The following is a 27,721-nucleotide window of genomic DNA, read 5'->3' on the forward strand; positions in this document are numbered from 1 at the left end:
TGTGAAGATTTGACTCATTTGAAAAGACCCTGATGCTGGGAAAGATTGAAGGCGGGAGGAGAACGGCACGACAGAGGATGAGATAGTTGGATGCCATCTGACTCAATGGACATGAGTTTGAGTAAAGCCCAGGAGGTGGTGATGGACACGGAGGCCTGCCGTGGTACAGTCCCTGGGGTCGCAGAGTTGGACACGACTGAGTGAACTGAACTGGACAGTACTAATCTGTTATAAATACTGAAGTAGTCACAGATTAAATAATGAGATGTGCTTTAAAACAATCCTATTGGATGGGGAAAGATTGACTTAACAGATGGATAGTATTTAAATTATTCTTGACACGAGCTAATGTATACATGAGGGTTCATTATATATTCTCTCCATTTCTGTGAATGTTTGAAATGGTCTGTAAAAAAAAAAATATGGGGCTTCTTAATCACAGAATTTCAAGCCAGTCATGATCCGCCACCCCCCTCCCTTTTCCCTCAATAAATTGGGTTGACTATTGCAGCATCCTCCTCTCTCTGTAATGGTTCGTTCCACTCTTCCGCGGTCTTTCCGTGGTTCTTTCCTCCTAGTTCCCGCGCTGTCCACCTCCCCCCACGCAGTCCCAATGGTTTAGCCTGGCTTTCCGGAGGAAACCCCGTGGGACGGAGCAGGAGGTTTCCGCGAGTGGCCGCAATCCCCTCCTCGGAGACCACTTGGACCGCTCCGCGTCGGGAGTGGGCGGGTAATCTTGGGGCAAGACGCGAGTCCTGGGCTCCGATTGGTCAGTGCTGGAGTAAACATCCGTCTGGGTGGGGCGGGGCCGGAAGTGGAAGGCGAAGGCGGCGGCTGAGGCGGCTGTGGAGATTCCGGACTTGTACTTGGAACCTGCAGGTGCCATGTGCCGGGCTGAGCCGCGCTGAGGGGGCCGCGGGGCGCTGAAGGGGACGGGAGGCTGGGCCATGGCTGGCGCTCGGGCCGCCGCTGCTGCCTCGGCGGGGTCCTCGGCTTCTTCGGGCAGCCCACAGCCACAGGAGCCAGGACTCGGGGAACTGCTGGAGGAGTTCTCCCGGACTCAGTACCGGGCCAAAGACTGCAGTGGGACGGGCGGCTCTAAGGTGAGTACGGAGCAGCAGTGAGCAGAAAGAGAAGGTCCCTGCCTTGGGAAGTAACTGAGGAAAGGCTGAGGTCAGGGGTGAGAGGACGGAAAGAGAGGGAAGTTACCAGGGTCTGGACTTTGAAAGGAGGAACTGGGGTCAGAGTGAACCAAGGAAGGAGGACATTTTGGTTTGAGACAGAAAGGTTGGAGGTCAGGGATCAGCCCTGAGAGACCGTGTTCAGAGATTAGAGAGGGGGAGCTGAAGGGTGGGGATAATTCTCTTGCATCAGGTATGGGGACAAAAGCCCTCAAGTCTAGACTTTTTAAAGGGTAGAGGATTTCTGCAAGTCAGATAGAGATTAGAGTGAAGGGGCTGGAGGGGTGGTGCAGAATGGAGCAAAGAGGTAAGCCGAGTTGTGTTGCCTCCTGAAACAGTCTCAGCATGACTTAGAATTAGATCCATCCCTTTCCTTCTCGCGTAGAGTAGGAAGACAGCCCACACTCTCTATTCCTTTATCAAAAGCAAGTCTTAGTTCTTCTGTTTTTCTACCCTTGGGATTCCCTTCAGTCTCTTTATTGCTAGACCTGGAAAGTTTCCAGTCTGGTCACGCCATTTCCATCTTAGGCACTGCCTGGCAGTCTGATGGGAATCTTGCTGACCCTACCATCTTTCATTCCTCACGTGGTTTTGGCAAGTTTAGCATCAGGTTTTCCAATGGAATTCTCTTCCATGCAGGGCCATGAAACTCTGGTTTGGCTCCAGACCATCAGCATCACCTGGGGTGTTTATTAAAAATAAAGCTTCCTTGGTCCCACCCAGTCCTACTGAGTTAGAATTTCTGAGGTTGGGAACCTGGAATTTGTAATTTTTAATAGGCTTCTTAATGATGTTCATGTCCCTTGCAATTTGAGGATTCCTCATTCCTGTGAGTTTTTCCCACCCCATTGATCTTTTGGGTGGTTACAGGTTCAGTGGTTTTCCTGGGCCTCTTTTCATTTTACACACCCATGAAGATCAGTGTTGTAAAAAGTTATGTCTGACTTTAACTCCAGCTGGCCTTAAACTTTCTGATCTTTTGCAGGCTTGTTGAGATGTTACAGGTTTTCTGCCCTTCTTCTAGGGGGCCTTTCCTGAAATGAGCAAAATAAGAGCAGTTTTAAGGGAGCTGTTCCTTCTATTTCATAAGCAAATTGTAAGGAGACACCTTTGTCTGCAGCTTCTACTCATTACACTAATTAGAGCTTCTAGGTACTGTTCTATGACTGGAGAATTAAGAAGCATCAGGAGCCAAAGGAAGATAATATTTTGATGCTGGTTAAAATAACCTAGAGCAAAGGTTCTTAATACTTAGGGGCTGTGGACCCCTTTGAGAATCTTGTGAAAGGTGTAATCCTCTTTGGATGCCTAAGAAACACAGTTTCACCACAACATTGAGGGCTTCAGAGTCCCTCCCTGCCCCCACCAAAGTTTATTACATGGGTTCATGAACTACACATTTAGGGCCTATGGCCTAGCAACAGGTCTCTTCCTTGTATTGAATTATAATTATAGAGGAAACAGTTATTCCCAGAGATTTCTCCAGGGCTGCTGCTGTTGTTGCTGCTAAGTCGCTTCAGTCGTGTCCAACTCTGTGCGACCCCATAGACGGCAGCCTACCACGCTCCCCCGTCCCTGGGATTCTCCAGGCAAGAGTACTGGGGTGGGTTGCCATTTCCTTCTCCGGTGCATGAAAATGAAAAGTGAAAGTGAAGTCACTCAGCCATGTCGGACTCTTTGCGACCCCATGGACTGCAGCCTACAGGCTCCTCCGTCCGTGGGATTTTCCAGGCAAGAGTGCTGGAGTGGGGTGCAGGCAGGACCCACCTAATTCTCATCCCAGAATCTTCTTTATGTTCATATCTCCTCTTCTGTGCAGGTTGAACGCATTGAGAAGAAGTGTCTGGAGCTGTTTGGCCGAGACTACTGTTACAGCGTGATCCAGAATGTGAATGGGGATATCTGCGGCCACTACCCACAGCACATCGTGTTCCTGGAGTATGAGAGTTCGGAGAAGGAGAAAGACACGTGAGCATCATGTCACCAAGGCATGCCCTTCTGGGAACGCCTTGACATCTCATCCCCAGGGTCAGGAAAGTCTGTCGTTGGGCAAGACAGACTCGCTTTTCCCAGATGTTAAGCCTTTTTGGCATCCTGATAGCACAGCATAGAAGAAGCAGCTGAAAGTCACAGTCCTGGTCTCCTGTCTTACTCCCACCCTATCGGTCATTGTCCTAAGACAGCTGACGTCATGCCCCACCTCCCTAAACCTCAGTGTTTCCTTTTTTTAAGAGTGAGTGGGCGGTGTGCTTTGTGGACATGCTTAAGGGCATGTACATGCATAGAGCTTAAAAGCCTGAGGTCAGTGTACTTGCTGGCTGCATCGCTAACTTGGGCAAGTTGTTGAACTGCTTTGGCTCTTAGTTTCCTCATCAGTTCCTATCTCTATTTAGAAAAGTGACTAGTGCAATCCCTGGTGATAAATGGGACTATTCCAAGCTCGATGTGTGTGTTCTAAGAGTTAGAAATAAGTGCTGCTATTTATTGAGGACCTACCAAAGCCTGGGTGCTTTCCTGTGAGGTAACAGTTCACCGGGTACTACTGACACAGAGCACCCAGCACAGGATGCAGCCCGTAGGCAGTAAGTAAACGGTAGCAGTTGTTGGACACTGATAAGTAATCACGCTTATTACTTATAAAGCTTATAAGAAATAATAAGTACTTATTAGAGGCTTATAAGGCTCTAGGAAGTGCTTTATGTTGATCTCAAAGTTTGTTCTGCTAGACTTCCTGCTTGCTGTTGATTTTAAGGGAATTCCAGGAGGTGTTGCCAACAATATCTGAAACCCTGGCCCCAGGGAAGCACTGTTATGAGAAGGGCTACAGTAGAGTCATTCTACGGGGTGTAGCAGGCCATCATTGCTCACAGCACTGCTCAGAGCTCACTGGCTAGAGATTCTGAGTCCTGGGCTCCAGAGCCACTGAATCAAAATCGCAGAATAACAAGATTGCCCATACATACATAGAGGTTGGAGAAGTGCTGCTGTAGACAAGTTGGGGAGAAAGGTAGATCCTGCCTGGTGTGTGAGTGTTTGGGGAGACCCTGTGGTGGAGATGCCTTTCAGCTGGAATTGCACAGACAAGTAGAAATGTCCCTTAAATGTCCCTAGTTAGGGACTAGCTTGTATAAGGTCTTGATCATTGGTCCAAGGAGTGCGGACTTGTGGGTGTTAGTGGTTATTGGGCTAGTACCTTCTGAGCACTCATTGAAATCACAGATTCCAGGGGCCCTAAATCAGAATTTCTACATCACAGAGAGCTTCCGAGACGACTCCTTTGCTATAACCTGGAACCACAGGGAGCCAGAGAGGGCTTAGACAAATTTGTTCATGTGTAAGATGGGAGACATATAAGTGTGCCCTCTAACCAGGTCGAGGTGGAGTTCCCTGAGAAAAAGGAACTTACTGGGGGAATTAATTGTATGTAGATCATAGCACGTGTATGCCTGCCTCTTCTTTCTATCACTGCCAGGAAGCTACCACTTTGCCTAGCAGAGTCTCTCCTTCCAGGCCAGGACCACCACAGTATATCACTAACCCTAGTGGAGTTATAATCTGTTTTTACTTTTCACTTCTTGCAAGGCCTCAAAGTGATACTAAGTGGGCCATGTCTTAAAGAGAGGGGAATATGTGCATGTGTGGGTGAGAAGAAATAGAACTTTTTGCTTCTTTACATGCCTGGATTTGGTGTTACTATGACACTAGTTAGACTGAGTTGCACAGGGTAGAACTGGATTCAGGAAGTGGCTTGGTTCTATTAATCCACCTCCCCAGTTTAGCCCATCATCTGGGAAGAGAAGCCTGGATGGGGGTCTCTGAATGGCCAAGACATGTGTTTGTCAGCAAGACAAACTGCTGCCATGGGACACATCTCAGGGATCTAGTTGGAGACCCTGCCAGAGATATGAAATCCTTACCTTTAGGTCTGGTTGGTAACACAGACCAATAAATGAGCAATGATTGTAACAAAGGCCAGAATTAGGGCAGGTATAGGTGAGGCATTGGGAGATAGAGTTAAATTCCTGCACTTGATAATTCCTACTGGTGTATGAGCGTAGGGTAGGGGGCTTCCCTCATACCACTGATTTTCAGACACCAGCTGTGTGTTCTGCAGTTCAACTCGACTCTGACACCACCTACCCAGAGATAGCTTCAGATCTTACAGGCTAAGGGCTCAGTCCCACAAGACAAACATAAACACATAGCCCACTTTCATTCCTTCAGATAAAAGTTTTATCATGTGTCAGACACAGCCCAGTGCTTAGCATGGTAAGAGAAAGATCCTAAGGGAAGAAGTAATAAAAATAAAAACAGGAACCACTGAGAACAGAAACTGAGTTGGTTCTTTGAGTAGGGGACCCAGGACAATAAAGCACCAGCTAGCCTAATGAAAAAAGTGTGCCTTCCTCCACATAAGACTGCCCAGAGCCCTGAGGATGGAAATGCTGGTGTGTTCTCTCCTTCGGTTCTGTGGAACATTTGTTGAATGGAAGTATTCAGCCTGGGAGACTCAAATGCAATTTCAAGGGATTTAGAGCTGCTGGTGTGAGCTCAGAGTCAGTTAAAGCAGACTGTTCTGGGACTTCCGGGCTCCCAGTACAGGGGGCCTGGGTTTAATCCCTGGTCAGGGAACTAGGTTTTGTATGCCATAACTAAAGATCCCACATACCTCAATTAAGACCTGATGAAGTCAGATAAATAAAAATAATTTTTTTTTTTTAAACTCAGCAGATAGTGCTGATCTCATCTGTGCAAATGACCTGGGGCCACCAAAAGGTGGGAAGAAGACTAATGTAAGCAGTATTATGTGTATTTTGTTGTATATTCTCTTGGCATCTGAGTTTAACTAGGCAGTTATTTTGTACTCAGTTACCTTTTTATTTCACAGAGTGAGGGGAAGGTGGTAGAACTTGGTGGTAGAACTTCCAGTGAGCCATGTTTTTTCTGGGGCCTGACTAATTGGCCTGTGCAGCTTCCCTGGGAACTCAGCTGGAAAAGAGTCTGCCTGCAATGCAGGAGACCCCGGTTTGATTCCTAGGTTGGAAAGATCCCCTGGAAAAGGGATAGGCTACCCACTCTAGTATTCTTGGGCTTCCCTCATGGCTTAGATGGTAAAGAATCCACCTGCAATGCGGGTGACCTGGGTTCCATCCCTGGATTGGGAAGATCCCCTGGAGGAAGGCATGGCAACCCACTCCAGTATTCTTACCTGGAGAATCCCATGGACAGGGGAGCCTGGCGGGCTACAGTACATGTGATCGCAGAGTCGGAGATAACTGAGCAACAAGCGCAGCACTCTGTACGTACCGTGAAGAGGCACTCCAGCCTTCTTCCTTCCTTCAGAAAAGAAAAAAATCTTGGTCGTAAAAATAACATGGGGACTTCCCTTGTGGTCCAGTGGTTAAAACTCTTGAGCTTCCACTGCAGGGGCCATTAACTCCCTGGTCAGGGAGCTAAGATCCTGCATGCTGCACAGTGCAGCTAAAAAGAAAGAAAAGAGAAAAGGAGTCTTATGTAGTCACTTCTCTATTTGAATTATAGTAAAGATGTAATAAATATGTGATTTAAAACAAAATGCTTAATAAAAATGGGGAAAAAGTCTTAAATCATACCTTACAGAAACATACACCATGGAAAGTTTAAGTCCTCTTCCTTTAACTTCTTGTTTTCTTTATACAATCACCAAACTGTTGGTCCAAGTTATTTTTTTATTATTAGTTTTTTTTATGCTTCCTGTACCTGCTTTCTCTAACCTGTATCCCCAGATAAGAGGATTTTTTCAGTGATTATTTCTTCAAATAATTTTTCTCTCCCTCTCTCTCTTCTCTTTCTAAGACCCATATAATGCAAATGTTAGTACATTTGATGTTGTCTTAGCGGTCTCTTAAGCTCCTCTCATTAAAAAATTTTTCTTGCTGTACTCATTGGGTGATTTTTATTTTTTATTTTACTGTCTTTCAGATTGCTCATCTGTTCTTCTGTATCATCTGATTTGGTATTGATTCCCTCTACTGTATATTTTATTTCAGTTATCCTATTATTCAAATCTGATTGATTCTTATTTTTCTGTCTTTTTTTTCCCTCTGTTTTGGATTGGAGAATAATTGCTTTACAGTGTTCTGGCAGTCTTTGCTTTACATCAGTGCAAATCAGTCATAATTATATATGATGGCGCTAGTGGTAAAAATGGCACCCCACTCCAGTCCTCTTGCCTGGAAAATCCCATGGATGGAGGAACCTGGTAGGCTGCAGTCCAAAGGGTCGCTAAGAGTTGGACACGACTGAGCGACTTCACTTTCATTTTTCACTTTCATGCATTGGGGAAGGAAATGGCAACCCATTCCAGTGTTCTTGCCTGGAGAATCCCAGGGACGGGGGAGCCTGGTGGGCTGCCGTCTCTGGGGTCGCATAGAGTCGGACACGACTGAAGTGACTTAGCAGCAGCAGTGGTAAAAAGCCTGCCTGCCAATGCAGGAGACATAAGAGATGCTGATTTAGTCCCTTGGTGGGAAAGATGCCCTAGAGGAGGAAATGGCAATCTACTCCAGTATTCTTGCCTAGAGAATGCCATTGACAGGAGCCCGGTGGGCTACAGTCCATGGGGTCACAAAGAGTCAGGCATGACTGAAGTAACTTTACACACGTGCATGCACAAACATATATATACATATATCCCCTCTCTCTTGAGCCTTTCTTCACTTCTGCATTCCACCCCTCTAGATCGTCACAGAGTCCCAGGCTGTGCTCTCTGTGTTATATAGTAGCTTCCTGCTTGTTAGCTATTTTACGCATGATAGTATATATATGTCACTGCTGCTTTCTCAGTTTGTCCTACACTCTCCTTCCTGCTGTTTCCACCAGATCGTTCTCTATGTCTGTCTCTCCATTTCTTCTCTGTAAATAGGTTCATCAGAACAATTTTTCTAGACTCCATGTATCAGGTTTTTATTTGAAGACCTTGTTTTAACTTCAGTTTCAAATCCTCACTTGATAGTAGTTATTTTATTAGTAACTGGCTTGAGAATATATCTATGAAGGCTACTAAGAAAGCAGCAGTGTTTTCAGAAGACTGTATTTTTATTAATGCCAACAGAATTTAGATATGCTTAAAAAGGTACCAGTGGTATACTCATTCTGAAACAGTTATTTGTGTGCACATGTCATACAATGACACTAGCAGGACCGGGATGTAGGAGGGATGACGCCCTCTCGGACTCGGCCTGGAAACTCAACCCTTGTAAGAAAGGAGCTTAACTATCTTCCTTCCTTTTCTTCCATTACTCTGCATAGCCGGGAGAGCTTCCCACTGTTGAACTTCCTGCCTCCTGTTTCTTTTGGAACCAGAAGTTCTTACTGGCTGATACGGAGCCTTTTGTTAAGAATCGTGGGTGAATCTGTGACAGTAGACCCTTATTTTAAGGGTCTGCTATAGGTGTGACTTGCTTAAACTCATTTCCAAATGTGTTTTTGTGTGTGTGTTCTAGAAGCTCCCTTAGCAAAGCTGGGTGTGTTAACTTCCATGCTTCTCAAGGCCACAAATAGCTTCTCTTTCACCACCTTTGCTCCAGCATTCCCTGCCCTGTTGACATTTTAGACTGTTAGTGTTGGTTGAAATGTTGATGATGTATCAGAGGTTCGTAACCATGTGGAATGTGAACTTCATCATATCCTGCCCTCTGAAAGATCACAAAGATGGCCCCATTATTGCCATAGAGGGTCCCCAACATATTTGTCCTACTTTTGGAGTGAAAAACTGAGTACCCTAGACATAATCAACATTCACTTTGCTTCCTGTGTTTCTTCATTTTCAGTACCATGTCTTCAGAGTAGCTCACTTTTTTGTTTTGAACTTAAAGGGTTTGAAATCAGGATGATTTCAGTTTTAGTACCTATAAATCTGGCTTTTTTTTTTTTTTTTCTTTTCTTGAAAGCTTAAAATGTCTGTGATCTAGAATTTAGGAATCTGAGCATTTATTCAATTTGAAATGAATATTTACACACACACACCCCTAGCATGGGTTACACAGTACTCATGCACAAGCAGCCTGACCTACCTCTCTTGCCTTGTGTTAGGTTTCAGAGCACTGTGCAGGTGACCAAATTGCAGGACCTCGTCAACCGCAGCAAGACAGCCAGGTGCAGAGGACGGTTTGTCTGCCCAGTGATCCTATTCAAGGGCAAGGTAAGACCTCCCCATAGCCTCACTCTCCCTCCCTTGGAGGTACCTGGCTTAATGCAGAGTGTACAGTTGTCTCAGCAGTGGCCACAGGACTGGAAAAGGTCAGTTTTTATTCCAATCCCAAAGAAAGGCAATGCCAAAGAATGCTCAAACTACCGAACAATTGCACTCATCTCACATGCTGGTAAAGTAATGCTCAAAATTCTCCAAGGCAGGCTTCAACAGTACATGAACTGTGAACTTCCAGATGTTCAAGCTGGTTTTGGAAAAAGCAGAGGAACCAGAGGTCAAATTGCCAACATCCATTGGATCATGGAAAAAGCAAGCGAGTTCCAGAAAAACATCTATTTCTGCTTTATTGACTATGCCAGAGCCTTTGTGTGGACCACAACAAACTGTGGAAAAATTCTTAAAGAGATGGAAATATCAGACCACCTGACCTGCCTCTTGAGAAACCTATATGCAGGTCAGGAAGCAACAATTAGAACTGGACATGGAACAACAGACTGGTTCCAAATAGGAAAAGCAGTGCATCAAGGCTGTATATTGTCACCCTGCTTATTTAACTTATATGCAGAGTATATCATGAGAAACACTGGGCTGGAAGAAGCACAAGCTGGAATTAAGATTGCCAGGAGAAATATCAATAACCTCAGATGCAGATGGCACCACCCTTATGTCAGAAAGTGAAGAAGAACTAAAGAGCCTCTTAATGAAAGTGAAAGAGGAGACTGAAAAAGCTGGCTTAAAACTCAACATTCAGGAAACTAATATCATGGTCCTATCACTTCATGGCAAATAAATGAGGAAGCAGTGTCAGACTTTATTTTGGGGGGCTTCAAAATCACTGCAGATGGTGACTGCAGCCATGAAATTAAAAGACACTTACTCCTTGGAAGGAAAGTTATGACCAACCTAGACAGCATATTAAAAAGCAGAGACATTACTTAGCCAACAAAGGGCCGTCTAGTCAAGGCTATGGTTTTTCCAGTAGTCATGTATGGATGTGAGAGTTGGACTATAATGAAAGCTGAGTGCAAAAGAATTGATGCTTTTGAACTGTGGTGTTGGAGAAGACTCTTGAGAGTTCCTTGGACTGCAAGTAGATCCAACCAGTCCATCCTGAAGGAAATCAGTCTTGAATATTCATTGGAAGGACTGATGTTGAAGCTGAAACTCCCAGTACTCTGGCCACCTGATGTGAAGAGCTGACTTATTGGAAAAGACCCTGATGCTGGGAGAGATTGAAGGCAGGAGGAGAAGGAGACGATGGAGAATGAGATGATCAGATGGCATCCGACTCAATGGACATGAGTTTGAGTAAACTCCAGAAGTTAGTGATGGACAGGGAGGCCTGGTGTGCTGCAGTCCATGGGGTCACAAAGAGTCGGACAATGACTGAGCGACTGAACTGAACTAAACTGACAGTTGTCTTGTTGCCAGGCAAGTTTGCGTGGTTAACGGGTGCCTGCTGTGGTGGGAAGCAGGCCAGAGAATCAAACCAATTCCAGTACCACTTTTTTCAAGGGTGACTCTAGGTAGGAAAGGGATGGTCACAGCGGAGGACTCCACCCTATGTCCTGGAGCCCTGCTGGCTAGGTTCTGATCACAGCTCTGCTGCTTCCTGGCTGTGCAAGACCTCCATTTCCTCCTCTGTCAAATGGGAAAAATAATCATGCTTACATCACAAGTTTATGAATAGATTAGATCAGATAAGTAGTTTGTCCATTCTTTCAGTAGAGTAATTTACCAAGTATTTATTGAATATGTATCATATTCAGGCCTTAAGGTACCTCAGCATATATGATAAACAAAAATTCACATCCTTATCAAGCTTATATTCTATTGAGTTGTTAATTCGGTACCCAAATAGGGTCTCATTTCACCTATTTTTATAATCCCATTTTGCAGATGAAATGAAGGCTCAAAGTGGTTAAATAACTTACCCAAGTTTATACAACTTGAGAGCTGAGATTTCTGCAAAACGCCCTCAAGTTACTACACTATAGCTTGGGGTCACATAGTGTGGTATCAGAGGAACCCACTAAAGATGGGCAGTGGTGTGGACTGACAGGCATGGCCTCATTAAGTGAGCGGGACTAGGCTACAAGCTTTGGAAGAAGAGTGGGAGGGTATTCCAGGCAGGTGCCTGCCTGGGGGCGTACAGTGAGGCAGGCATGAGAAAGGCTGGGAGACGACCTGATGGGAGTGAGGTAGGTGGCGGAGCTGAGGATGGAAGGGGCTGCATGCAGGAGGCTGGATGCTGGCTGAGGTGTTTGCATTTGCCAGACAAGCCTCTGTGATTTCTGGGCAGGGAAATACAGAATACAAATATCATTTTGAGAAAGGCTAATCTAAGGGGAGGAGAACAGAAATGTCTGCCCTCTATTCTGTTCATCTGGTAGGTGCCTGCGTGTGCTGTGGTCCTGGCACCTCTGGGACTTTGGTCCATTCTCCCGGCATGCAGGCAAGGGCTGGGGCACAGCAGTGCAAAAGAGAAATGCTAGCCTGATTCCTCTCCTTTTGTGCCTTCATGTGACAGGAGGAGATAGGAAAGGAGAAGCAGCCACAGACTTTCATAGGGTAGGTCTGTTTCTTCTCCTGTGCTTTTCTTTTGTAAATGGAAGCAGGGCAAATGTGACAGGTGAGTCAGGAAGCCGCAGACTTCATAGGGTTGGTCTGTTTTAGGGGAAAGTATGTCTGGGAGTGAAGTTCCAGAAATTGATCATCTTAAAGCTTATTTATTCCCACTTCTCCTTTGGAAAATTTCATGTTGCTCTAAGCTGTGACAGCTCCAGTTTAGATAACTGCTATGTGGATCATCGTATTTGTCACTAGAAATTATGTAGGAAATACTCAAACCAGTACTTCCCACAGTGTGTTCCATAGAACAGTAGTTTAAGGATATCCTTGTGCGAAGCGTTCCCTCTCAAATAAGATTTGAGAGACATCGCACCCTAGATTCACCCTGACCCCTGAGCTCCAGATTCAGGAGGTACATTGGCAAGTAAGTGTACGTCAGTATAGGAAAGGCTCTAAAAAGTCCTGAAGCAGAGGAATCTGTGTGGTGTTGTCCTTTCTCACTCTGCAGACCTTGAGACGGGAGTTTCCAGAATGCACTTGGGAAATTGCAGTGAGACTGAGAGAAAGAGCCCCAAGGCAACACATTTCAGAGGGAGGGTGAAGAGTTGGAGGGATGATTTTTTTATTTTTGCCATACCCCAAGGCTTGTGGGAGGATCAACCCCAGGCCTTGATGGACAGTGAAAGCATGAGTGCCCTAACTGCTGGACTGCCAGCAAATTCCTTTGCGGGGGGCAGGGGTGGTATTATTTTGAGGAGGCTTTGACACTAAGGGCTTTACCATTCATCCTGCTTTCTTCTCCCTTTGCACCTTCTTGTTTGTTGATGTGATCCCATTGTGTTCCCTGTAGCTTCCCCTGACTCAGTCGTGTTCACTGGCTTAATACCTACTTACATACATTTTATTCCTATTGTGTTTGGAAGTCTGCTATCTCCTCTCTGCCGTAATCCCTATGAGGACAGAAGCCGTGTCTTATTACTGCTATCCTCCCAGTGTCTAGCAGCTGCCTACCCAGCTGGTGTGGGCAGGCTCTCTAGGAAGACACTGCTCTTGGGTTACACAGTAGTGGGCTCTGTGCTGGGTTCTAGGGGGACAGGTGACTGAGACAGTCCTGTCACCCTGGAGCTCAGTGAGTGGGGAAGGCAGAGCTATAAACTTGAGGATCAAGAGATGGGGAAGAACAGGAGAGGGTCTTCTGTTGTGAGGTGGGCATCTTGTTCTCAGGTGGGTCTCCCAGCAGGCCCTAATGAGTTTGGTGACAGCAGCATTTGCTGTCAACATACCCAGCCAAGCTGGGCTGGGGAATGTATGCTCAGAGGTGCCGACTTCCTGCTTCCTTCCAAACTCAGTCCATTGTGGCTAGTGCAGCTCAGGAACTAAACGTCTGATTTTGTTTCATTTCAGTTAATTTCCATTTTCTGATTGAAGCAGTGTAGAATTTTTTTTGATTAAACACAATTTTCTTTTGAGGTAGGACTACATTACCCTTTAAACACTGAAAATAAAGCATCCTACTTGCGATGTGCTGTAATTATAAAATACATATTGGATTTTGAGGACTTAATCCCAAAAATGTAAAATATTAATAATTTAAAAAGTGATTATATGTTGACATAGTAATATCTTGGGACATACAGGCTTAAATAAGATATATTATTAATTTTTTAATAAAACTCAGTTCAAGCATTTAAGAGTAAGCTGTTCTCATGTGCCATTTTCTCCCCCATCACTTGTATCTGGTTTCTAGGCAATTAAAATTGGAACAGCTCCCCTTTCTCTCTGTTTCCTCCCTTAAGAAATGGGGAGCAGAGATCAGCTGCTTTTATTCTGCGTGCCAAAGTTGGTACTACATTTACAAATCCTACAGAGCCATCTTCCTCATGCAACATTAGAGGCCACTCCTAATTAGGTAAATGGATAGCTTTCAGAGTGTATCCTGCTTTTTCAGTCAAGAGCTAAGCTTGAAGTACGGAAATGGTGTGCTGTGCACTGGAGCCCAGGAGCAAGGTCAGGCGTGGACCCACCCGTGGGATACGGCTTCCCCCAGACTCCAGCTCTCGGGACCTTCCTGTGGAGGTTGGTGGTTCACTTGGGAAGCCAGCTAGCTCGCCCATCCTCCTCCACCTGATGAGTCCCCTGGGCTGGGTGTGGCTGCCTCTGAGACCAAAAAGACAGGGACAGGTTGAGGGGATCTGGGGAAGTTGGGGAGCAGAAAGAAGAATCTGAGCCTTGAAAAGAGCTCAGAGCTCAACAGCTCAAGAGGGGATGTGTGTCTGCCTGAAAAAGATTTAAGAGAAATAATGGAAAGAAGAGTGAGATTTGGTGCCGCAGCTTGGATGATGGGGGAGGAAGACATGGTAACATGTGCTGGTCAAACTCAAACAACTACCCACTCCCCCCCGCCCGCCCCCCCACTTGTTTGCTCATGAATCAGACCTCCCCCAATACCATTGTAATCTTGAGGGTCCTCAACCTGAAAATTGACACTCCGTTGCTGCAACTCCTAATTACTGGGCTGGTCTCTTCTGAGTAGAGGATGTTATTTGAGGCTGGAGAGGGATCTGTGGATGGACTTGGAGATATAAGTAAACTCTGGCATGTACATTTTTATCCGGAGACAGTTTGTCTTTATGATCAGATTTGCAAAATCCTTTTGGACCCAGAGAAAGTGAAACATTCCCCCATAGAGTGCATCATCCTCAGGCTAGCAGGAGTCTCTGCCCAAGCCCTTCTTTACAGGCTTCCAGGACAGCCCTACCTCAAGTGCGTTCTGCCCCCAGCACTGGAAAAGCACCCCCCGGATTTTAGCAGGTTGCTTTTCTATGATTTGCCCCCTGTCCTAAGCTGCCAGTGATGACCTGCCAGTTCCTACCATGCCCCTTTCCTGTAGCAGCAAAACTGTTTCTTTCCCATTGTCTTACAGGTGGAGAAGGAGACGCCCTCTGGCAATATTCTGCAGTCTTCCAGGGACCCTCCTTATACTGCCAGGCTACATGACCCATTCGGAAATGTCCCCCCCAGCCCCCAGTTTAATCTCCCAGCCTGTAGCTAAACCCTGGGGTAACCAGATCCCAGATACCTCTTCCCATTCCCCCACCCTTCTTGGAACTCATCAAACACGATTTATAAAGATTCATCCTTAGAATCAGATAGTGAGAGGCTTCCCTGGTAGTCTAGTGGTTAAAAATGTGCTGTGCAATGCAGTGGATGTGGGTTCAGTCCCTGGTCGGGAAGTTGAAATCCCACACGCTGCAAAGCAACTGAGACCTAACACAGCCAAATAAACTTAAAAAAAAAAATTAGATAATGAAGTTCACACCTGTTGCCTGGTTTCTAGAATTCTAGCTCTTGTAATGCTGCTTCAGTGATGAGCAAAGAGTAAAAGCATAGTTAAGCACAGTTACAGTTACTACATTCCTTTAGTACATAGGAGAGAGAAGGTAAAATTTCTTAAAAAAAAAAAAAAAAGCCCCCAAACATTTCTCCCTTAATTGACTCTCCTGCTCCAAAGGTTTCCCTTCCCTGTGCTAAGCAGTTGCAGTGACAGCACAGAAGCTCTGGAGGGATGTGGGCTCGGTCAGATCCCTCTTATTCCTCACTGCGGTGCCTCAGGCCCTACTTCATCTCCCTGCGCCTGTTGCTCTTTTCATCTGTGAAGCAGCAGCAGTGCCTGCCCCCAGCCACACTTGCCTTAAGGGCTTGTGAAAACCCAGTGGAAAGGTGGTGTTTGTGTTTCACTGACATGCTGACATACACATGTGATAATCTCCAGGTCTTAACCCAAGTAAGACCACTTATATGTGACAGCCACTGAGTCTACCCATTACCATTAGTGACACTCTGGTGCCTCTCGTTTGGGGGAGAGAAACGCTTGACAGAGGCTGTAGGTTAAAATCTAGGCTTGCTTCAGAGAGACTGCTGTCACAGTGGCCCTGATGCTGAGACTTTGGGCAGTGCTCTTGCACCCATTTCGCTGGTCTGGAATGATCAGAAGAGTTCCAGGGCTTCCCCCTACTGTGTGCACTTCAGAAAACCACCTGACTGTTGGTCAGAGGGTACAAACTTCCAGTTGCAAGATGAATAAGATTTGTGGATCTGATGTACAGCGTGGTGGTTATAGTTAATAATACTGTTATTATGTTCCTGAAAGTTGTAGAGAGAGATGGTCTTAAATGTTTCTACCACACAAAAAAAGAAATGGTAATTATGTGACCTGATGCAGGTGTTAGCTAACTCTGTGGTGGTTAATGGTTTTGCAGTATGTTAGTGATCTTGCCTGAAGAATCCCAGGGATGGCGGAGCCTGGTGGGCTGCCGTCTATGAGGTTGCACAGAGTCGGACACGACTGAAGTGACGCAGCAGCAGCAGCAGCACTGATACAAATCAGCATGTTGTGCACCTTAAACTTACACAATGTCATGGGTCAATTATATCTCAAGAAAGCAGGGAAAAGTAGAACCAAAAAACTCCAGAAAACCATCTGACCCTGAAAATGTGGTTTCTCTCCCAGCACATTTGCAGGTCAGCCACACTGGCTGGATGGGGGGAGCTGTATGGACGCACTGGCTACAACTATATTTTCTCAGGTGAGCGTTGAGCTGCAGCCTCTGTGACTTAAGAACAGGAGCCCAGTCATGGAGAACAGCTACCCAGGGCCACAACGGTCGTGGTGATTATGGGGTGGGCAGCAACCTGGGGCAGGGGCAAGGGCATCTAGAGCCCTTCCTCTCATCACCTGAGAAGATGCTTGTGGTGAGAAGAATGCCAGGCACGTGGAACATCAGGTCCTGGGAGAGGGAGGAGCATGGTCCTTGGGGTGGAACCAGGGGTAGACTGGTTAAGCAGCCCTCGCATGGAGACCATGCCATGGCCCAAGTGCTGACCACAGTTTCCTCCCACAGGGGGTGCAGACGACGCCTGGGCAGATGCAGAGGATCTCACGGAGGAGGACTGTGGTCTTCGGTCAGTGCCAGACAATTACGGGTCTGGGCTTGGGTGAGGGGCAGGTATCTGACCAGTGATGGCCATTTTCTACTGATGGCCGTGACATCATCAGTGGTCCAGCTGAGTGGATTGGCTTCCTTCGTCCACATCTCTGAAACACAGTTGTTGAAGTCCACCCCGTAGCCTCACCCCGCAGCTGACTTTATGAACTGCCTGAGCAGTTTGTCTTTATCCTGGCTGCTCACAAGGACCCCAGGAAGAGTGCCCCAGTCCTGGGGTTCCTGGCACTGCAGGCCCAAGACATGGCACGGACATCTGTGTGTCTTCAAGCCCTATGGTTTCCAGGATGTTGATGTCCAGCGTACCAGGTGATGCTGGACACACCTGGCCTGAGGACTGTGGTCAATACATGAGAGATGCGGGCACCAGAAGTTCCACAGCTGTGTGATTGGCGCCATAAGGGAGTACAGCACAGGAGTGCCTTAGGTCCCCTGAGAGGGAGGGGGCTGGCTCCCACTCTCCCTACCTCCTTTCTAAATACTTTTTAGGAAATGACAGTAATGGTATTTTGGAAAAGCTCCTTTGCATGGTCTGTGCCACATGGAAAGTCTTTTAACTGGCGTCAGGCATCTCTGGAATGCACATCAGCACCCTAGTCAGATCAGCTGCCCAAAATCATGGCTTGGAGCTTGAAAAAGCATCTCGCTGTGCCCAGCTTCTGCCTGCTGGTTCCATGAGCAGTGGCTCTGGCTTGCACACAGGAATGTTTGGCTCTTCCCCCGAGATCAGACGACCTCTGCTCCAGCCAGGCCATCCTCCACATTGCGCACTGTTATCAGCGAGGCATCTGCTGGGTTCAGCAAAGCAGTGGGCATTAAAAAAATAAATTAACGGTGACTGTTTATTTGTTCTACTTTTGCCTTTATCTCTATGACTGATCAGAAGGCAGCCTGGGGATTAGGAAAATTTCATCTTTCTCCTTGCTTCAGAGGCCGCCTAAGCAGAGGGAATTCACTTGCTAGTATTTCACAATCAGTTGATAAAATAGCTCTAAAAAGTCCATCTCCCAATGAGAATTCCAATCTGTTACATTTTGAGCAAGTCATATGGCTAAAAATGGTCATAAATGGGGGAGAGGGAGGAGGGTAGAGAGAGAAACTAATGGAAGCTTAGAGACTCGATCAGCCACCAGCCTGCTGCTTTTTAGAACTTGGAGATTATCTTGAATCTTCTGGCTTAATGTCAAGCAGCGCCAGAAAGCCCTTTCCTGCCCCAGCTGCATATTGCTTCTCTTTGAAATGTGTCCCAGAGGGCAGAATAATCTCTTGGAAAGTCACCTTCCCTCACCTTCACTGGGACTGCTGTCCCGTCTGGCCTTCCCAGCCTCCCTCTCCTGGAGAAGGGAAACAAGTGCTCCTGTAGCACCTAGACTTCCGGAAATGGATACTCAGTGCAGCTTCTCTCTCTGGCCGTCTGTTTCAGAAGTTCCGACACACATCTCTTTGATAAGGTCAGAGGCTATGACATCAAGCTGCTCCGGTACCTGTCAGTCAAGTACATCTGTGACCTGATGGTGGAGAACAAGAAGGTGAAGTTTGGCATGAAGTGAGTGCAGGGCACCCCCTCCAAGTGGGTGGAGGCCATGTGTTCAGAGGCTCGTGGGCTCAGGGATGGTGCAAAGCAGTCACCAGGGCGCACTGGGTGCCAGGCCTTGAGCATCCTCTCCCTGTATCCTCACACAGCCCTCGCTGTGAGGAGGTTCTTGTATCCCCCTCATGCAGGGGAGAAACAAGCCAGAAAGGGTAAGTCACTTGCTTGGGGGAGTCCAGTAAGCACCAAGGGAGCCACCAACGTCTCGTGTACTCTGCTGCCGCTCCGCCATCTCTGGTGGATTAGCATCTCTTTTAAAGTGGATCCAAAAAAACAGGGTGGATCCAGAAAATCAGTATTCACTCAATTTTTATATCCCGTATGGACCAAATGTTCATAGGACAAAGAAAAATGAGAAAAAATGGAGCCTGGGTTGGGGTGATGAATTTGGGGAATTTTCCCAAAGTGTAGCTTGTTTATTCTTTTCATAATACTGACCTTTAATTATGCCATGTTTATCTTAGAAAATAAGCCACGCTGAGGCTAAGTTACAGCTCAGCTCTCTGTAGGTCCCCCTGTCCCTCCGTCACCTGTCAGAGTAGTCCTCCGTCTCTCAAATGCTGCTGGGGAGCATCCTCAGCCGATGCTGGAGAAGATGGTGGAGAGAAGAGTCCCCCTCGGGGCCCCTCCTCAACAGTGTCTGTGCTTCCTTCATCTGGGAGGCTTGTACGGATTGTGGTTCTGTGGCTTTATGTCCCATCGCAGGTGCTGTGGTATCAGGGAGAGTCAGCACTCTCACCTGGTGACTTCAGGTAGGCAGCACAGAGGTCCCATTCTTAACTGTTCAAAGTCAGCCTGACAGAAGGGCCTCATCCCAACTCTGAGAGGTTCTGTAGCAGGAGGCTTATCTGAGCTGTGGCGATGCCTGTGGGAAATGGCACACATGGGCTGTGGTGCCGTAACACGTTGCATCCTGTCTTGTAGTGTCACCTCCTCCGAGAAGGTGGACAAAGCCCAGCGCTATGCCGACTTCACTCTCCTCTCCATCCCGTATCCAGGTAGGGGCTCCTTCCAGGGTCCGGTCAGGGGACAGGCTTCCCAGGACTGGGGCTCCGAAGGCCACCTGCAGGCCCTGGCCACTTAGGTGCTCAGGTGCCCTGGAGCTCCCCAATAGCATACACTGTTGCTCAGTGTAGGACAGTGTGGTTCCCGGTCCGTGGCTCTCAGCTCTGGGTAGGACACTGTCCTGGCAGGGCTTTGCCCTGGGAGGGGCCTAGGGATGGAGTCTAGACTCACACCCACCCTGCTGTACCCTTGAGCGAGTTCCTTCACCGTGCCAGTCCCAGGTTTTCTCAAGTATCATGGAAGTCGGTGAGGCTTAGCTCAGGGTCTTGTCGGATTAGGTGAAGTCAGGTTGATCAGCGTGCTCTGTGCCACTAACGTGCTGTTCTTGGGGTCAGCCACCAGTCGTGCCGTGCTGGCTGTTACTGTGGTGACGTAAGCACTCTGTTCTCAGTTGTACGTGGTTGGTGGCCTCGTCACGTTGCAGAGTGCTGTGGTGAGCATGCAGCTGGCTACGTGTGTCTCTGGCACAGACTGTATGTAACCTGTAGCCAGGGCAGTGTTCTCTGCACTGCGTGGGTCCATTGGTAGCATTGTAGCCTTCTAGCAACACCTGCTTGTTCGGGGAGGTATGAGAGCCCTAACCTCAGTGCCAGACTTTGTGAACAGACAGCAAAAAGTGAGCTCGTTGTCCTTAAAACCTCTCTCCTGCTCCTCAAACACTAGCCCTGCCTTCAGTCCTCTGCTGGATCTTGTCTCTTCATCTTGGATCCATAGGGCCAATGGCAAGAGCAGACTGGTGACCCCAGATTGCTGTCAAACCACAAGGCCTTCTCTTTAGAAGCTCAGGTTCATCTGGTGCCTGGTGGGCAGAGGGTATCCTCATCAGTGTGAGCCGGTGGTACCTGAACCACGACCCCCGGTGGCCTGGCCTCCATCACTCTGGCCTCCGTCAGGGCCTCTCCTTCCTAATCTCTGCCAGCTCAGCATTTGGTGGCTTGTAGGGCTGGACGTGCATCTCAGCTGCAGCACCATGTCCTTGAACAAGTCCCCTAACCCTTCCGAGGATAAATGAGGATAACGCTGTTTATTTCTGGTTGATGTGCCAGGTCCAGCCCTGACAGGTGCTCGCTGACGCTGGGCCGAGTGATGGGTGCGTGGGAGGAAAGGCTTGTTTTGGCCAGATGCTGAACCATTAAGAGTGATGCCTGGGCTCGGCAACATCAGAGCTGTCAAGAAGATGTCCCACCTGGGGGTCTACATGAGGGCTTCCGTAGTGTAGTTTTCAGGTTGATTTTCAGACCAGGCTCCCCACTCTCAGGAGATGCTTTGGGGTCCGCAGACTGAAGTACTCTGCCTAATGGGAAAGCTCTGTGTTGACTGAGGACCCAGGTGTCAGCTTTCTGTATTTGTATTCAGGTTCTCAGTAGGACTTGGTTTAGAAAAAATTGTTTTGTGCCAGAACAGTGGCACAGTATCCTTTCTGCTGTCATGGGGCAACTTGTTATAAGACTCCTGAAACTAACACCATTTGACCCAGTTATTCATTAGGCTGTAATCCAGCCAGGCTGGGCCTGCAGATGTTCATCATGTGAGTTTTATTTTTTTGGCCACACAGCATGTTAGTTCCCCAAACAGAGATTGAACCCATGCCCCTCCATTGGAAGGCAGAGTCTTAACCACTGGACCGCCAAGGGAGGTCCTTCATCACATCCGTTTATACCCAGCCCAACATGGGTAATATTTTCTTTAATCAGAATAATGATTATGTAAATAACGGCACAGCCACCCATAGTATTGTAGAATGAGATACTACACAGTAATAGAAAAATGCTTAAGGTGCTAATAATAAGCACAATACAAAATGAAATAGTAAAATCTCAACTGTGTGAGAGGAAAAGTACTTATATAAAGGATAAGAAAGAAATATGCCAAAATGGTAAGATGATACTATCTATCTCTGAATTTTTTTCTCTTTTCTTCCCAGAATATCATGGACTGGATCTGATAGTCGTGCGTGTGTTGAGGGGAGAATAAGGGGGGTGGGTAATCAATAAAAATTCAGAAGCCTGGGGTCGGGGAGATGCCATGTGAGGGCACAGGAGAAGCACCTTTTACTTCCTGTGCTTATGTTCTTGAATTTCCTCACCTGCCTGTATTCATAACAAAATTAACATTAGCCAGACCAAGTCCTGAAATGCACTCTGCTGCCATTTCGGGGGTCTCCGTTGAGCCCTCTGATGAGTTTGAAGCCCAGACAGGAACTGTGGTGGTATCAGTTCTCTGTCAGACTAACTTAGGCTTCGACTGGCCCTTGAAAATGAGAAGTGTTCTGGGAGCACTTCCCTCAGGCCCCAAAATAGACAGGGCCGAAAACTCCCCAGCGCAAGTCTTATTTGTTTCCTTCTCGAGTGAGCGCCTGCTCTCACTTCACTTTTGGTGCCATCCCTTTGCCTCTCAATAGGCTTAGAAGCCTATTGAGGTAATGAATGTCAGGCCTTGCCCTGGGTACCGAGGTTGTTTTAATTCCCTCCATTTCTCACAGTCAGTTGCGTCTGTATCACACGCTGCTTAAGAGCTGGGCCTGGAGCCTGCGGTGTTGATTCGAGCGCTTAAGTCTAAGAAAGCAGAGCACTTCATGGGAGCTCTGAGGAATAATTGGTTGTCCTTCTTCTAAACCTGGGCTGATAAGCTCAGGGCCTCTGTCTGATATTTATATTTCTTCTTTCTCCCAGTGAGGCACATAGGAATAGGCTGAAGTGTTAGGGCTGAGTATTGTGGCTTGACTTCCCTGTCTACAGAGGGGCCTGGGGACTTGGAGTGAATGAGGGCAGAGGTGGGGGGTGGGTAAGAGCCACGTCTCGGACACAGCGGCTCGGTCTCCAGACTTCCCCCCACCAGAGGAACCTTTCCTTTGTTCCCGGGAGTGACCTCAGGCTGAGGGTGGCCCGAGGAGCTGGAGAGTCCCATGGGAATGTTGATGGCCTGTGGCTGCCTTGACAGAATTCAGGCAGTTATTCTGTTGTCTTTGGGGACCTCCTCAGACTTGGACCTGTGGCCAAAGGCTTGTGTCCTTCAGAATTTGTGTTGGCTCTGGCAGAGGACCTGAGAGGAAACCAGGAATTTCCCCGCCAACCCCCCGGCCCTGGCCGTCCTGGCCGTGTGGTGAGGGCAGGCCTCATTCCGCCTGGATCGAGCTGCAGGGCTGTGCTGGGGCTCTTGCTTCGGCTTCTGCGGGAAGGTGGCACTGGTATGCTGTCTCCTGAGGGCTGTCAGTGCTCTGCCAGCTGTTTTCTGTGTATTATTTCATCTCGTCCTTAACCACTTGACAAATGAGAAAGTCAAGGCTGAGAGATGTTAACTTGTTCACGGTCCCAGAGCTAAGCTAAAGGCTGAGGTTAGAGGCTGGCAACGTTGGCAAGGCCCTTTTCACTCGTTTTCTCTCGTTTCCTGAGGTCTTACCTTGATGGTGTTTCTTACAGTGTTTCACTTGTCAAGATGGGCGTATGTCTGGAGCACCTGTGCCGTTCACTGCCCATGGTCCTTTCCTGCATGTTACAATGCTCAGTCCTCACTGAGAGCCTGTGGGCCTGCTATAGGCAGACCTCGTTTTACTGCTCTTCAATTCACTACTGTTTACATATTACATCTTTTATAAACGGAATGTTTGTGGGAACCCTGCGTCAAGTCTGTTGGTACCGTTTTTCCAGCATTTGTGTACTTCATGTCTCTGTGTCCCATTTTGATAGCTTTCACAGTACTTCCAAAGGTTTCATCATTACTACACTTGTTATGGTAATGAGCGATCAGCAGTCTCTGACTTTACTGTTCCAACTCATTGTAGGCCTAGATTTTGGTCAGCAATTTTAAGGAATAAAGCCTTTTTTTTGGCCACACCACATGGCTTGTAGGTTCTTGGTTCCCCAACCAGGTGTTGAGCCGGGCCCACAGCAGTACTCTTGAGTCCTAGCCACTGAACCTCCAGGAAATTCCCTCAAGTATTTTTTATATTTAAGGTATATTGGTTTTCTAAGACATCATGTAATCTCACATTTAATAGACTATAATACAGTGTAAGCATGGCTTTAATATGTACTGGGAAACCAGAAGATTCACATGGCTTATGTTATTGCAGTATTTGTTTTATTGGAGTAGTAGCAGGGTGATCTTATGTGACTAGATAAGTTGCTGAGAAAGTGCTGCCATGGTTCAAATTGTATGCCATGCTTTTGTTCTCTGGTTATTGGCACTTCAGGGGCGTATAGAACAGAGGAACTGGAAATGAAAGGAGAGGTGACCAGCAGCCAGTGAGCACAGATGGAGAGAGAGACGTGTGCAGGCAGGCGGCACCTTGTCAGGAAGGGTCTGTGACTGGAAACCGGAGGCGCATTGGAGGTGCCCGCCCGCCCAGTCCGGTCCCCACTTGTGTCGGCTGGTGGCCACTTCCGTCCTCCAGCGCCCAGGGGCGTCTCAGGACTCTGGGCCAGGAAGGGTGATGGTGTAACTCTGCCCTTCTTTTCCAGGCTGTGAATTTTTCAAGGAATATAAGGATCGGGATTACATGGCTGAAGGGCTCATTTTTAACTGGAAGCAGGTATGAACAGTACCAGTTGTCAGCTTGGGTCTTCTGTTCCTTTGTGAAGGGAAACCAGCTAGAAAATTTTGAGGGGAAAACAGCTACCCTTTTCGTTTCTTTTCTCTTCCCTGAATGAGTCTCATTTTTTTTCTCTCCCTCTTCTTCTTAGATATACATGTTTAAACTCTTATCACATACTGTTTTCTCTCCCCCTTTAGTTTCTCCCTTTCTTTAAAAAAGTTTTCAGGGACAGGATAGGAGAAGTGCTTCATCTTTGCTCCACCACCTCCTGTGGGAAGAAGGGGGCAGCCTACTGGTCCTCCCCAGTGGGTGGGAGCAGCCCAGGAGCTGCTGGAGGCTGAATCCAGTCCATCACCTCCGTCTCAGCAGCAAACACTCAAATGGCCAACTGGAAACTCCACTTGGCAGCAATATCTGGTCCCTTTGATTTTTCAAGCTTTCTCTTTCAGGCTGGCACAGGCATCTGGCTTAGAGAAGGCGAGCACTGTCGGGGGGACACGCTGCCTGCCCATGATAGCGACAACTTCAGGGCCTCCGCCTGTCACCATAGCGTCTCCTGGTGGCCAGCCTGTGTCTCACAGTGTCTTTCTGTCCCCAGGACTACGTCGATGCCCCTCTGAGCATCCCTGACTTTCTGACTTGCTCTCTGAATATTGACTGGAGCCAGTATCAGGTGAGGGGACCCCTGGTGCCCACCCCACAAGCCGCTCAGGCAGAGGTCTGAAGGCCTGGCTCTCCTCCAACCTCTGACAGCCTGGGAAAGGAGGAGCTGCTAGTCTCTCTGACTCTCTCCTGATTTGCTCTTGGCCCAGAAAATCAAAGCTTTCTGAACATGACTCACTGAAAGATTTGCATCCACCAGGGGGTTCTGTTTCCAGAGGAGGACTGCATGGAGTTTGCTTTTCCAGCTCTGGGACTTAGTGACTTTTTTCATTTTACCTTTTAAATGCGTGTTCCATCAGAGGAAGTGCAGCGCTCCCTGACCTGATTTGCTCATAGAAACCTGAAAATTATTTCCATTGTGCGTCTCTCTTATTACTGTCTGCCGTGGAAGGGGCACCAATCTTACTGGATGAACCCATCTGTCTACCACGTCTGGCCCACACTGTATAAGCCCATGCCCCATTAGCAGTCTCCTTGCCACCTGCTTCAGCCAGGACAGGGAGCCTCATTCTGCCCACTGCCTTCCCCACACCTATTCCCTCTGCCTGGCTGCCCCCTCCCCCAGGCTCCTTTTGTCTGGCTGACACCGTGCCTTCAGGATTTGGCTTGAGTGTCCGTTCCAAGAAGACTTGCCTGATGTGCCTCCTGTCCCCATCCCTGGGGAGTTGGATGCTTGCGTTACATTCCCATTAATCCCTGGGCGTGTCTCTCTTGCAGTTTTCCACTGAGCTCTAGTTACTGATTTATAATAGAGCTGCTTCCCCATCTTCTGTAGACTGAATACCAGGAGGATGGGGAACCACGACTTGTGCATCCTAGAACTGAAAATGGCCTGGAGCCAGAAGGCTGAGCCACTGAGTACCCAGAAAACATCCTGCTTCCGTCCTCTTTTCATCTGCTCCCGTGTCTGGACAGTTCCCATTCAGCCTTGAGATCTCCCTCTCCCAGAGGCCCAGCCCCCGCTGTTATGCAGCTCTGTGTTCCAGTATCACCTTGGACTTTGTTATCCTCATAGCAGATGGTCTGTAAAGGCAGAGGCCATGCTTACCCTGTTTTTTTCTTATATATGTGCCCCCGGATACAAGGCAGATGCTCCATAACTATTGGCATGAGCCATTTATAGGGGTGTTGGGTCTTCTCTGTGTAGGTGTTTTTGCAAGAGAGGGGACTTCAGAAGGAGAGCCAATAGGTTGTTTGTTGTGTCTCAGAAAGATGGAACAAGCTGAGGAGCCTTGTTCCCTACTGTCAGGCCCCAGTCTGTCCCTAGACAGGTGGCATGGCCAGAGAAAGCGGCAGGCCTCCTCCTGAATCTGCTGTGTGCAGAGGCCTCGAGTAGGCCCCACCTAGCCACCACCTCTCTCTCTGCTGGCACCGTTCTTTGCCCTTGTGCATACAGATCTGAGAACCACTTCCTCACCAAATTCCCTGTAACTGTACATCAATGCTGTCTACTATGTTGACAGTATTGATGCTGCCAAGAAAGTCTGTCTTTCTGGGAAGGGTCCCTTGTATGTGGAGTTGTGTTTAGTGGATAGAGGCCCTGAGTGTGAGCTCCTTTGGCTGTTCTCATGGGGCTCTGTGATCTTGAGCAAGTGACCTCACTTCCCTCTGAAAGCAGAATTGACAGCACCTGTTACAGAGTTGTGGCGAGGTTCAGATATGATCACTGCATGAAAGTGTCCTGTTAATGGAAATGCCGGACCAATTTAGTGATGATGATTGGGGGCGACTCCTGGCTTACTAACTTGGGAGTGAGCACTCATAAAGCCCCAGGCACGAGGGTAGGGGGCAGGGCTTCCCCCAGCTCTGCCTGCGCTCTGGTGTTAGCCAGTTGGCCTCACTGCGCTTTGCCGTCCTCTTCCTCAGCCAGGTCCTTTCAGCCCCTGTGCTGACTCTTCAGCTCCCAGGTCCACCCATCACCACTCCCTTCACCCTCTGCCAGGCCACCCAGGCCTCACTAGGCAATCCGCACCTACAGTCTTTCCCAAGTGTCCAGTCATGTGGACACCTGAAAAGCTGCCCAAAATGGAATTGTCAAAACCTGGAGCACCCCCAGGCCCTCTACCATTTACCCAGATGCTCAAACTCAGAATGTTGGAGATGGTGGCTCTTATCCCTCACATTGATGGCTAGTTCCCATCAGTTCTCTAAGTCTCTGCCCCAGGGATTTTCTCCAGTCCTTCCTGCTCCCGTCTCATGTCACTGGCCTAATGCAGGCTACCATCATCTAATGGCTGAGAGTGGGGCCACACTGAGGGGCAGCCAGCTGGAAGTAGGAACGTAAAGCATGTGAACAGGGCCTGGCAGAGAGCAGTACTTAGGTGACAGGCCAAGATTGTCATTGTCACTCCGTCCTTCCAAATTCCATCCGACTTTTCCTGTTATCCTCAGAAGTCCAAGGACTCTCACGTGGTCTACCAGTTCCACGTGGCCCAAGCTTGTTCTGGTGACTCATTGGCTGTCCCCTCCCTCTCTTCTAGCCACCCTGGCCATCTTCCTTAGGGAAGATGCTCTCCAGCTTTGCACATGCTCTTCTCTATGCCAGAAATACTGGGTGCTTTCCTTAAACCCTTTTCTCACATGCATGTCACCATCTCTTAAAAGCCTTACCTAATTGTCCCCAAGGATCGGGCTAGGCTCACCTCCCATTACATGGTTCCACAGCATCTTACAGGGCTTCTTTTAGTCAGCACGCCTGCAGCAGTTCACTTTGGCTTCTGTTCCCTGCAACCCCGAGAGCTGGCATTATTGTGTTCACTGCTGTGTCCCAGGGCCAGGCCCACAGTGGTGTCCACAGCAGTGTTCCCAGCGCGCGAGGAGCAGTGCTGCCCTCTGAGTAGCCAAATGGAATCTCCTAGAGCTCTGCTCTTTCATTCTGTGCCCAAAGACCCCTTCCAGTGGCTGCTTCTCCTCACACAGACC

At 48.0% G+C, this 27,721-nt stretch overlaps 1 protein-coding gene across 6 annotated transcripts in view; it reads left to right on the forward strand.

Moving 5' to 3' along the window:
• Positions 1-827: 827 nt before the first annotated feature.
• MTMR14 (myotubularin related protein 14) overlaps positions 828-27,721 on the forward strand; it is a 43,944-nt gene continuing 17,050 nt past the window's right edge. For 4 of the 6 annotated variants that reach the window (XM_052649065.1, XM_052649084.1, XM_052649100.1 and 1 more), the window contains exons 1-9: positions 828-1,103; positions 3,001-3,149; positions 9,255-9,363; positions 16,454-16,529; positions 16,845-16,905; positions 18,370-18,492; positions 19,462-19,535; positions 24,063-24,133; positions 24,735-24,809. In XM_052649065.1, coding sequence (XP_052505025.1) covers positions 948-1,103; positions 3,001-3,149; positions 9,255-9,363; positions 16,454-16,529; positions 16,845-16,905; positions 18,370-18,492; positions 19,462-19,535; positions 24,063-24,133; positions 24,735-24,809 — 894 coding nt within the window. In that variant the 5' untranslated portion in view covers positions 828-947. The remainder of the gene's footprint in view (positions 1,104-3,000; positions 3,150-9,254; positions 9,364-16,453; positions 16,530-16,844; positions 16,906-18,369; positions 18,493-19,461; positions 19,536-24,062; positions 24,134-24,734; positions 24,810-27,721) is intronic. The other 2 variants (XM_052649075.1, XM_052649093.1) reach the window with 1 other exon arrangement.

Source organism: Budorcas taxicolor, chromosome 1, assembly GCF_023091745.1.
Source record: "Budorcas taxicolor isolate Tak-1 chromosome 1, Takin1.1, whole genome shotgun sequence".
Lineage (NCBI taxonomy): Eukaryota > Metazoa > Chordata > Mammalia > Artiodactyla > Bovidae > Budorcas > Budorcas taxicolor.